The sequence below is a fragment of the Herpailurus yagouaroundi genome, unplaced genomic scaffold (genome assembly GCF_014898765.1).
Source record: "Herpailurus yagouaroundi ecotype Mexico unplaced genomic scaffold, PumYag 159, whole genome shotgun sequence".
Classification (NCBI taxonomy): domain Eukaryota; kingdom Metazoa; phylum Chordata; class Mammalia; order Carnivora; family Felidae; genus Herpailurus; species Herpailurus yagouaroundi.
The window spans coordinates 46,157,701-46,168,869 of NW_024412400.1; the positions used below are offsets into that span (position 1 = coordinate 46,157,701).

Genomic DNA, 11,169 nt, shown 5'->3' on the forward strand with positions numbered 1-11,169 from the left:
AAAAAAAAAAAAAAAAAAAAAAAAGAACTGTCTTCTATGGAGCTCCTTTTTGTCCACTGCAGGCTCCTTTCTACAGGGCTTTATATAAAAAAAGGACAACCTCTTTTTCTACCTTTTTTCTTTCTAGACTTAAACACGAGGTTCTTCGGATTCACAGTGTTTTTTTTGGTGTATGTGTGTGTGTGTGTAAATTAGCACATGTAATCAATTTATAATTTATTCTAGAGTGACATCCATTTAATAGCAGTTTTTTGGGGAAAAGGGAATGCTACCACATTAATTTTACACGTAGATTATTGACTGAAATCTGAAACATCCCAGATATTTTTAAAAGTTTGAAAATAAACATTTTTGAAATTAGGAAATATATGACTACTAATAGCCCTCAACTACCATGTAAAAGTGAATAATTGGTACCAGTTACACATCAAGAAATTGAGACTCGGTCCTGTTAAATGAAGTGTATGTTGAAGTGATGTACTCAATATCACATGGCTAATAAATCTCCCAGATTGCTGAAAGTCATTCTGAGTTAGAGCAATTTCATGCTATTGGATTAATACTGTACTTTTTAAACTGTGTATGGAAACCCATGAGTCAGTAATGAAATCAATATTATAGGTTTTGACAAATATTGTTATTTTAAAATTTATTTGTGTCATTTATTTTAACAGTTTAAATTTATTATTTATTAAATGTTCATAGAATCATATTTGATCTTATATTTTTAGTTTATCATGGATACTAAGGATCAATGTTTTCGCAAAGATCTTATTTTGTACTGATATGAATATGCTGGATTTCAGTGCAAAATGTTTTCTTATCTCTGACAAGTGAAAAAGATCAAGGCAACACTGCTATACTCTGGATGCCTACCAAGCTCTTAATAAATATTTGTTACCTTTAAATTAAAAAAATTCTTTCAAATGTTTGTTTATTTTTGAAAAGAGAGGGAGAGACACAGTGCCAGTGAGGGAGGGGTAGAGAGAAAAGGAGACAGTGTTTGAAGCAGGCTCCAGGCTGTGAGCTGTGAGCACAGAGCTTGACATGAGGCTCGACCTGATGAACTGCGAGATCATGCCCTGAACCAAAGTAGGCCACTTAACCAACTGAGCCACCCGTTTGTTTACTTTAATCACAAAATGATACTTGGCTTTTTAGAATATGTCTGGAATTTATGTTATGTGAATCTAGTTATCAACATAGCGAATCCTCTACTTCTTAATTGCAGGATACTTTTGCTGTAATTGACTACTTTTATCAGCTCTCTGGTTGCTGTGTCTGCTGATATCAATTCATAGGGCTTGGGGTGCAACATTGTCATTTCTTTGCAGTTTCCTGGGTTCTACCTCTGGTATTTCTGATTGTAGCATCCTTCTTGGCCTCAACAGCCTAGGCTCTCTTTGGCTTCCCGCCCCCCCACATCCCCTGAATCGCAGAGAGAACTCTGGATGTGAGTCTAGAGACGTAAACACTCCTCTTGTTTGTGCTGTGAACTAGCTTTTTGCCTGTGGGCAAGTTACTTCACCTGTCTGAGCCTCAGTGCCCTCTTTATAAAAGGAGGAAGGTGAATCAGATGATTTCAAAAGCCCTACTTAGCTTCAAAATCTGAGTCATCGATGACGCAATTGTGGTATTACTGAATCCTATAACAGAATACAAGGTGGTAATCGTGGAATCAGACTCATAAATAGGTCAATGGACCACTAATGTTTACTTCTGTGTTATATGAAGTATTATGTTGAATGAACTGTGGCCAAAGGGGCCATCGTTTTGATATGGGGAAAGGGGCACTGAAATAGAGTAGTAATGGTATTTCTGAGTTGAAAGACGTCTAGGGAATGTCACTAAAAAGAAAGGGTTTTAAATTCTTACATTAGGTAAACTAAAATTTGTTTCTAGTTTGGATAAGGAAGGAGAATGTGACTTAAAATCCTGAATTCATCAAGTTTTTGCCAGAACCAGTTCATGGTCCTGAAAGTGAATTTCCCAGATTTACTGATGTAGAGATTTGCTCTTTTTCATAGGAGTGGACTTAAGAATCTTTGCAAATAGCTTCTTTTTTTTACTGAAGAGAGATTGTCTACTACAACTTTCTTCTTGTGTTCTGGTCATAGCAGGTTAATTGATGGATTCTTCCATACATTCCTTCTGTATGGAGGAATTTCTTTCCTTTCTTGTTGTTAATGGTATTTCCAAAGTCTTTTTAAAAATCATTTTGTATTTCATTATCCTCATAGAAAAAATGATACCTTATTCAATTATTTACTATTGTATCAACAATCTAATACCTTTTCCTTACCCAAGTAATAGCTGCACATATTCTTATTCTAAAAGATTCAAATAATAGCATATATATTAGCAAAATATGTGTCTCCTGTCTTCACATATTTTTCTCCTCAGGTTGTGTGGTGTGGTAAAGCATGTTGTGAACCCCTCAGAATGTTCTTCCCCCGAGAGATGCATCTTAGCCTACCTCTACGATCTCTATGTGTCATGTAGCCACCTCAGAAGTAAATTTGGAGACCTCTTCAGGTGGGTAGAAGAAAATCAATAGGAATGGTATCATGCCTGTATTTGTTAGTGACCCGACTGTGATATTGTCATCCTTGTTAATAATGAATGTTAATCATATCTGCCAGAATTCATATTGAATTATCTTTCATTGTAGCTTTAACCTCCTTTTGCCAATTACTATGCATGTTTAGCTCTGATTGCAATTCTGAGATAAAGTTGAGAGTAAACATTCTATAGTTTGCACTTGCTAGTACCTCACCTGGAACGTTGTTTGTGTTTGCATGTTTACTTTCTCACCGCCTTGGCTTCTCTGCCTCTTTGACTGTCTTACTGCAGATGGTATCCCTGAGTGCCTATGATTCTGTGCATCTTAGCACCTGCTGTGTCCCCACCAGTAGACAGGCGCTAGAAAATACATACTTAATGATATTTTGAGGAAATTTTGATGATTAATTGTGGGTGGGGGGAAGGAGATGGTAATGGCTGCAAAATAAATTTGTCATCTAGAAGGAAGGAAAGAACCATCAATTACAGTTACTTTTTCCTGAATTCTGGGAGCTCTGTCTTCCTGGTTTGTGTGGAATGTGACTACTGGCCATTGCTTTGTCACTACTGCCAGCTCTTGGTTGGACTAGTGCAGAGTCATACCTGGTTTCTCTGCTTGTATCCCTGACTCTCTTTAGCATATCCTCAGCATACCTACAAAAGTCATCCTTTTCAAACAAGAATAACTTGCAGATTTCTAGTGGTGGCTTATCTACACGAATAAATTCAAAGTCCCAACTGCCTTCAGGATCTGCTATATATAATCTCTTCTTCTTTCCTTCTGTTTATGCCATTCTAACCACATGGACCTCTTTACCGGTCTTCACACACTCTGAGCACGCTCTCTCTTGGGGCTTTTGCACTTACTGTTACCTCTCTAGTAATCTCTCCCCTGTTACTTGGATGTCCATGCCCACAGTACATTCATAGCTCTACCTTCCTGACCACCCTATTTTTTTTTTTTCAACGTTTATTTATTTTTGGGACAGAAAGAGACAGAGCATAAATGGGGGAGGGGCAGAGAGAGAGGGAGACACAGAATCGGAAACAGGCTCCAGGCTCTGAGCCATCAGGCCAGAGCCCGACGCGGGGCTCGAACTCGCGGACCGCGAGATCGTGACCTGGCTGAAGTCGGACGCTTAACCGACTGCGCCACCCAGGCGCCGACCACCCTATTTTAAATAGCAACCTCTTACTCCTCCTCTCTGTCATTTTCTGAATCTTAGCATTTGCTACCACTGGGTAACTTACATATTTATTTATGGTCTGGCTTCTTTCTCAACTGTAAGTTTCATGAAAGGAGGAACTTCATATTTTCTTCACTGCCATATTATGATACCTTGAAGAACATTTATTTGGCTCCTAGTAGGCACCGCAGAAAAGCTGGTGAATGGAAGATAAATAAAAAAAAAAACATGATATTTTTAATGGTATTGATAGGGAAAGAATGGGAGAGTATCATCATGAAATGAGCTAGGTTTCCAAATAATTGCTTGTAGAACATTTGAGTGGGTCTCAGGAAATATGTTTCTACAGAAATGATATAATAATAACCGTGCTCATATTCTTACTTACAGAGAGCTTTAAGTTTCAGTTTACAGTTTTCAGATGGCTTTCTCATACATGATTTAGTTCTCGCAACAGCCCTGTTTTATTTAAATAGTGAACTTCCCAAGACCCCCAGTAGCCTGTTTGACCCCTAGTGTTCCCTCAGGGTAGTGCAAGTATGTTAACTCAGTGAATTCAAGTCCTGTGCAGTGAGTGTGTGGAGATTTAGGAGACCAACAGTAAGCTGAGGATCAGTACAGTGTTACATCGTAAGATGTGGCGCTGGTTAACGTTTCCTCAATTAAAGAAATGGAGGACAGGTACAACCCTCAGGAATCCCTGATGTCAGGCATTATTTGTAGCTTGGGATTAAGAAGAATGGTGAAACAAAACCTAGATACTTGGTGAGATTTCTCTTAGTATGCTAATAAAAACAGTTTTAATAATTATATCTGTAGGAGCATTTATAATAAAGTTGTGTAAGCGGATTATTTGGGAGAAAAAGCACTGATGATATCTTGCCCTGATTGTGCTGGTACTTAGCGGGCCAAGTACTGTTCTGGGTCCTTGCCATCAAGATCTTTAATCTGCCCACCACCTCAGGAAGTAGAAATGATTGTTCTGACAATAAATGATTATTCCTCATTCATAAGTTAATAAATGATGAAACCTAGATGTGAGCATAAGTCATTTTGGCTTCAACGTGTGTGTTATTTTATTACTCTGTCAGGTTTTTCGGATGCAGGCAATTTCAGAAGAAAATGTTTGAGTTGGTTCCTTATTTCCCTAGATGCCTGCAACAGAGGGTGGTAAGAATTTGAGAGTGACTAAGATGACAGCTACCTTTTTATTAAAACAATGAAGTGCATTTGGACAGAGTGTAATACATGATGCAGGAAGTCTAGAAACAAAGAGTAAGGACACTTCATGAGCCACAGAATTCAGAAAAATTATGCACTCTCATCTGGAGGTAGCAGAGGGTCAACTTGAGAGAAGTCTCTAGACTGAAAGAAAAATGGGGGCTGAATCTTATAAAAATTGAGAAAGAAAAGCAGAATTCTTCTGGGTTCTAAAGTCAGACATGGATAGATTGGTAGAATTAAGTTGGAAAAGAGAGAACACTTTACTATTTGCTGAGGTCTGTTTCATTAAAATGACACTCAAGGTATTGGGAGGTTGAGGGAACCAACGAAGCACAGTTTGTTTTTGTTTCATTTCTAGTGAGAAAGTAAAACAAATTAAGAACTATTGCTGTGTGAGAATGAATGAAAAGTTGAGTGCGAAGCGTGGCAAGAGTTAAGACAGTAAAAAGGGAGATGTTTAAAAGCACTGGTGACAGTTCATTGTTCATCATTTTGAACAGGTCATACTCCAGATGGCAAGCTTACAAGCTTCAGTCACATTTGACACGTTTTTATATAAGTCGTCTGCCAAGAAAGAGAGTATAGAACCCTGTAATTACTGCCACTTAGGGGGTGGCTTTAGTCCTGTCTGTTAGACCGGTATTTCCCAGTCAATTAAGAAGGTGGAATCACAAACGACTAATGTGACCCTTCTCCAGGAATACCTTACATTTGCTGCCATTGAATCTGTCCTTAAGTGAAATCGCTTTCTAGTTACTCTTGTTTTATTTTTTAACTCTTTTCCTTGTAACCTCAGTAGTGCCTGTTCAAAAGTTAAGCAAACCATATATAATAATGTGATGCCTGCAAATTCTAACTTGAGATGGGATCCGGACTTCATGATGGATTTTATTGAGAATCCTTCAGCTCGTAGCATCAATTACTCAATGCTGGGCAAGATCCTTAGTGACAATGCAGCCAATCGCTACAGCTTCGTCTGTAACACGCTCATGAATGTATGTATGGGCCATCAGGATGCTGGAAGGTGAGCTGGGTTAACCTGGAATTCACAGTTAACTGTCTAGTCCTTGCGTTGGTGCTACTTTTAAATTAATGTCTTTAGTAATTGCCTGGGCTGACATTTGGATGTTGTTTGCTCCCCCCCCCAACCCCCATTTATTCCTGATTTCATCTCTGCTCTGTACTGTGATTTCCTTAGCCTGACAGAGTATGCTGGCTGATTGCTCTGGCATGAGATGCTTTAGATATAAACTATAAGTTGTCTATCCATTTACAAAAACATAATAAAAACATAAATTAAAAAATCCTTATATTTAAAAACACTGTGTTTTCACCTACCTAAATTACATAGTCTTTAATTTTACGTTGCCCTTAACAGTGGAAATTCTGAAATCAGATTTGTTCCCAGGTCAAAAATATGTTAATTGGCATCTGTACTGATTATTGTTTGTGGCTCAACAGCATCAAATATTAAACAGTATCTGAAGCCTGTTACTTGTATCTTTGCTTTCAGGTTCTGCTAGGTTATTTAACAAGTGGGTATTTATTAAATCTTTGAATCTTAGAAATGAATGACTTGTTTGATGGTAGTGAGATATGGGTTCATTAAGTATATCACATTTGCGTGCTGCTATCCTGTTCTACTCTGTTCTTTTTCCTCCTTCTAGGATTAACGACATAGCCAATTTCTCCTCTGAGCTGACAGCTTGCTGCACTGTTCTTAGTTCAGAATGGCTGGGAGTTCTGAAGGCTCTTTGTTGTTCTTCAAATCATGTGTGGGGGTTTAATGATGTACTTTGCACTGTAGATGTAAGTTTTCTTTTTCATTTAAAAACTCATCTGTGCAATTAAATATTTAGTTAGTAATTATTTTTGATTGACTGAACCAACCCTTATCTGAAATGTGTTTTTTTCTTTCTCTGCCCAAAGGCAGTAAACAAGAATGTGGTTGCCAAGGATTAAATAAATGAAAAAAGTAAATAAATACAATAGCTTAATCAACAGCAGAGATGCCAAGAGTTTCCTTGTTTGTTCGCTGAAATTTCTTACATACAGTCTCTTCAGAGCTATTGGCTCATATTATTTATCAAGTGCCTTGAGTTCCTCATGGTACAAGACATAATTTACCAACAGGAGTTTGCATTTTGAAGAGAACCACTTTGTTTTTTAAAGATCAAGGTGCATTCTGAGAACATAGGTTTCACTAGGTTGCCTAAGAATGCCCAGGCCCAGAACCATTGGCATGTCTTTCCTAGTGATTGTGCCTGAAAGTTAGTGAAAAGATACTCAGTATGTGTCACTGCTTTCTTTCACATATCCTGTTTTACCTGTGATGTGTAAATTTCTTAAAAATCTGTCATGATTCTGTTTTTCCTATCACCATCTTGGAGTGATCTGTGTTACATGTTGGTGTATCTTTGCATTTTAAACCCCACCTTCCAGTTAGAGGCTTAATTCCTAGTTCTGGTATCTCAAGACTAGATGGATTATTCTACTCCATTCTGTAGATACCCAAGATACACACACACACACACCACACATGGATATATGTAACTCATATCTGTGGCCTGCTTTTCCAGACAAAAATATCCTAATTTTTATTGTTAACATAATTCTTTAACCTCTTGGTTGTTTTCTGTTATACTTTACCTTACCTTTGCTTTGTTCCCTCATCTGCAACATTGGGATTACTAAAAGTATGAGCCTCATGGTGATATGCTATTAAGTGAGGTCATCTTTGTAAATCACTACACATGATTATTGGCATATAGTACAACTTAACATGAGGGCTGCTGCTTATTTCTTACTGTTTTGTGCCAAAGTCTTATGAGGTCTCTATAGGTAGAGGATTCATTCTGAATGAATTTATTTTCCTTCTCTTTTTTCATTCTCTCTCAAATTTAGGAGTCGGTTGGAAATTTTCAGAGTTGCTTTTTAAGACTAATTTAATTATATTATAGAATCCCTAATAGTTATCCCTGAAAAGAACTCTTAAAACATCAGTGAGGCTTATTTTTCAATTAGGGGAATCTCCGTGTTTTTTTTCCTGCTCTCTCACAATCTTACCCTTAAATGTTAATGCCGTGTTCTTCTAAAAAGTTTTCCTTATACTACATCTGATTAGGAATTTCGTGATTTTGTTTTTGTTTTGTTCAGTTATGTGTACTCAAGGAGAAACTCAATATCTTTTTGTGGCATTGTGATGTAGGTAAACCTCATCCTTTGTCTTATAACGTAAAAATAGGCCTTAGAGGATGATAATCCTGATGTGTAATCATTTCCCTCTGTTGGTTCATTTTGGGATTTGTGATCTTACTGGTATTGCCTACATTTTCTTAGATATTAATCTTAGATATTACTTGAAAGGGCGTTGGGTATTAAAACATGTCAATGTTTTTCTTGAAGGTGAGTGACCTTTCATTCCATGATTCATTAGCTACTTTCATTGCTATTCTGATAGCACGACAGTGTTTCTCCCTGGAGGACGTCGTGCAGCACGTCGCACTTCCCTCTCTCCTAGCAGCAGGTACGACACATCCGGAAGGGCTCTTGTTATTTGTTGTCTTGGGATGGTTTCCAGCTATTACAACAACACCGTGAACATACTTTTTAAGGCTACATGCCTTGGGCAGTGGTGTGGAGTTGATGTAAAATTAGTAGGATTATAAGTGTTGTTCTGTACAAAGTCCTATGGATCGCTATAGAAACGGTCATTTTTAAGGAAGCAGTCTGCCTCCTCTGGAAAGCATAGCCAGTGCCTTCCTTCTTACCGTAAGGAGCATTTATATTTAAGTTATTCTAGAAAAGTTAGCTTCAGAGAAAACCTGAAGACATGTCAGTCAATCAATTGGAAAACTTGCTTTGAAAATCTTTCCTAGCTTGTGGAGATGCAGATGCTGAGCCGGGGGCGAGAATGACATGCCGACTCCTGCTTCATCTCTTCCGAGCTCCCCAGGCCTGCTTGTTACCTCAAGCAACCGGTGAGCCGACAGCTATAAAATCCCCAACTGCATGTTCATTTGGAGGTACAGATTCTAAAATGTCCACGTGGGCTGTCCATTCTGCTATTTCCTCCCTGAGTTTGGTGACCTTGCTTTTGGGGGGTGATGAAGGAATGCACCACTGCCATCGAGAGGGCTGTCAGCACCCTTGATTTATGCAATATCAGGATGTATTGAGAAACTAAAATCGAGTTAATAAACAATAAAAATACTTTTGCTCTGAGGCCAAGCCACGCTGGTGGTCAACATGATCCTCAAACCTGTAAACCACATCATAGCAGCTTAGGGCAATGGTGAGTCATTTATTCTTTTACTAAGGTAAGAGGAATAAGGTAAGAATTCGAGGGGTGTTAGTGAAGTGTGTTTCTGAAGATCATTTTTATACAGGGGTGTGTGTGTGCGACAATCAGTATAAATAGATGAAAGTTCTAATATATTTTTTTTGATACATCTCTCCAAGGAGCGACGACGTTGTTTTCATAATTAAAAAGCAAAGGTTAAGAAAGGAATAGTGACAATGTTTTGTAGTGAATCCAGGAAGCATCCATTATAGCTAGCTAAGGACAATTAAGTACCTATAGTCTAACAATGACAGGCTCTGCTGATTGTAAATGGTTACAAAAGATTGTTAAGGATGGTGATGCGACCATTAAAAGTTTGTTGTTGTTGTTCTCATAGGCAAACCTTTCCCTGGAATAAGATCATCTTGTGATAGACACCTCTTAGCCGCCGCTCACAATAGCATTGAAGTGGGAGCCGTGTTTGCTGTCTTAAAAGCAATTATGATGCTTGGTAAGACTATCCTGGCACTAAACTGGGTTAATCACCAGAAACAAAGGAAAAATAATTTGGATTCATGTTCAACTCTAATTCAGATTATTAGAAACATCATTCTGTTTTGCTCTCCTGGCAAAAGTAGTTGGCTTTCTCCAAGTCCAAGATCAGCTGGACTCTGAGATGTCTACTCCTTACCTACAATTCTGGGGGTATTTAAATATAACACTTTTTTGTTGTTGTTGTTGGATGTTATTTTAACTGGAAGATATTTCATTCTGATGTAATATAGATTCTCAGACCCATCAGGTGGTTTTATCTTTATTTGTTGACATAAATGACATTTTGTAATGGATCAAGATGAAATGATGATCTAACCAAAGGTTTAAATTTTGTATTATGTACCAGGAGTAAAACACAAGAAAACCTGGGTTTTAATCTTAGCATTTTTCTTTCACTGTGATCCTGAACAAGTTTATAAACTTCTACCTTAGGTTTTTCATGAATCAGGTAATAATTGCAATGATATTGGTATTATTGATAAAACAATATTAGATACCGGAATTTTTTAACATTTAATCTATAATGTCCAGGGCATCCTTTATACTCTTAATGACATATATATTCCTGGAGTAGTAGCACTACAGTTTCTATTCATTTCTAGGGCAATACTTAAACACATTTTTATTTTATAAATCGTGGAGGATTTAAACAAGTAGGTAATTTTGAGTCCCCACTGCCTAATTACAATGTTGACAACCCTCTTTTGGCCTTGACTAAACAAAAGTTACCTCTTATGTTCTGAAGGAGCTCTCTTTTATTAGGACAGAGACTGTGGGGTAAATAGGAATTGTTTTAGAGGAGTCTTAAAGAACATATTTGAATGCTTTATACTCCTGTTTGAATGTTATTGGGTGATGATGAAGGATTAACAGGATTTTCACTAAAAAATTAATAAAAGTTCACCTTAAAGAATTATATATATTATATATTCATACATAATAATATTTACGTATGGTTTCTAATTTTTGCCATAGTTTAATGTACAGTTCAAGTTTGAAGAAAATGTGCATATGTATACATTCATTTTATGTGTGTGTGTATATATATATATGTGTGTATATATACACACACACACACACACACACACACACATATATAAATTTCAAAGGATGCCCTTGGAAATGCCCATGAATTTTGGAATAAAAGGGAAGAGTAGAGCCACATGGAGGGACATAACCTCTGTTCTGAGTTTAGGAGCTTGTACTATTGTATATCCAGCATTAAATGCTCATTTCAGTAAGTAAAATTTCTCTTCTCTGATGATATTTGAAAAAAAAAATGGCTGGTCAATCTATTTAATAAAAATGTAGGGACCATGAAGTCAGGGACTTGCTCACCGGGGGGGGGGGGGGGGGGGG

At 37.4% G+C, this 11,169-nt stretch overlaps 2 protein-coding genes across 11 annotated transcripts in view; one reads left to right on the forward strand and one right to left on the reverse strand.

Annotated features, from left to right (window-relative positions):
* Positions 1-11,169, forward strand: part of MED12L (mediator complex subunit 12L) — a 341,839-nt gene that overhangs the window by 267,991 nt on the left and 62,679 nt on the right. For 5 of the 7 annotated variants that reach the window (XM_040480491.1, XM_040480494.1, XM_040480495.1 and 2 more), the window contains 6 exons: positions 2,404-2,535; positions 5,770-5,997; positions 6,641-6,782; positions 8,379-8,499; positions 8,852-8,953; positions 9,653-9,766. In XM_040480491.1, the coding sequence (XP_040336425.1) occupies positions 2,404-2,535; positions 5,770-5,997; positions 6,641-6,782; positions 8,379-8,499; positions 8,852-8,953; positions 9,653-9,766 (839 nt within the window). Of the gene's footprint in view, positions 1-2,403; positions 2,536-5,769; positions 5,998-6,640; positions 6,783-8,378; positions 8,500-8,851; positions 8,999-9,652; positions 9,767-11,169 lie in introns of all 7 variants that reach the window. The other 2 variants (XM_040480492.1, XM_040480490.1) reach the window with 1 other exon arrangement.
* Positions 1-11,169, reverse strand: part of P2RY12 (purinergic receptor P2Y12) — a 46,617-nt gene that overhangs the window by 20,736 nt on the left and 14,712 nt on the right. The gene's annotated exons all lie outside the window — the stretch shown is intronic.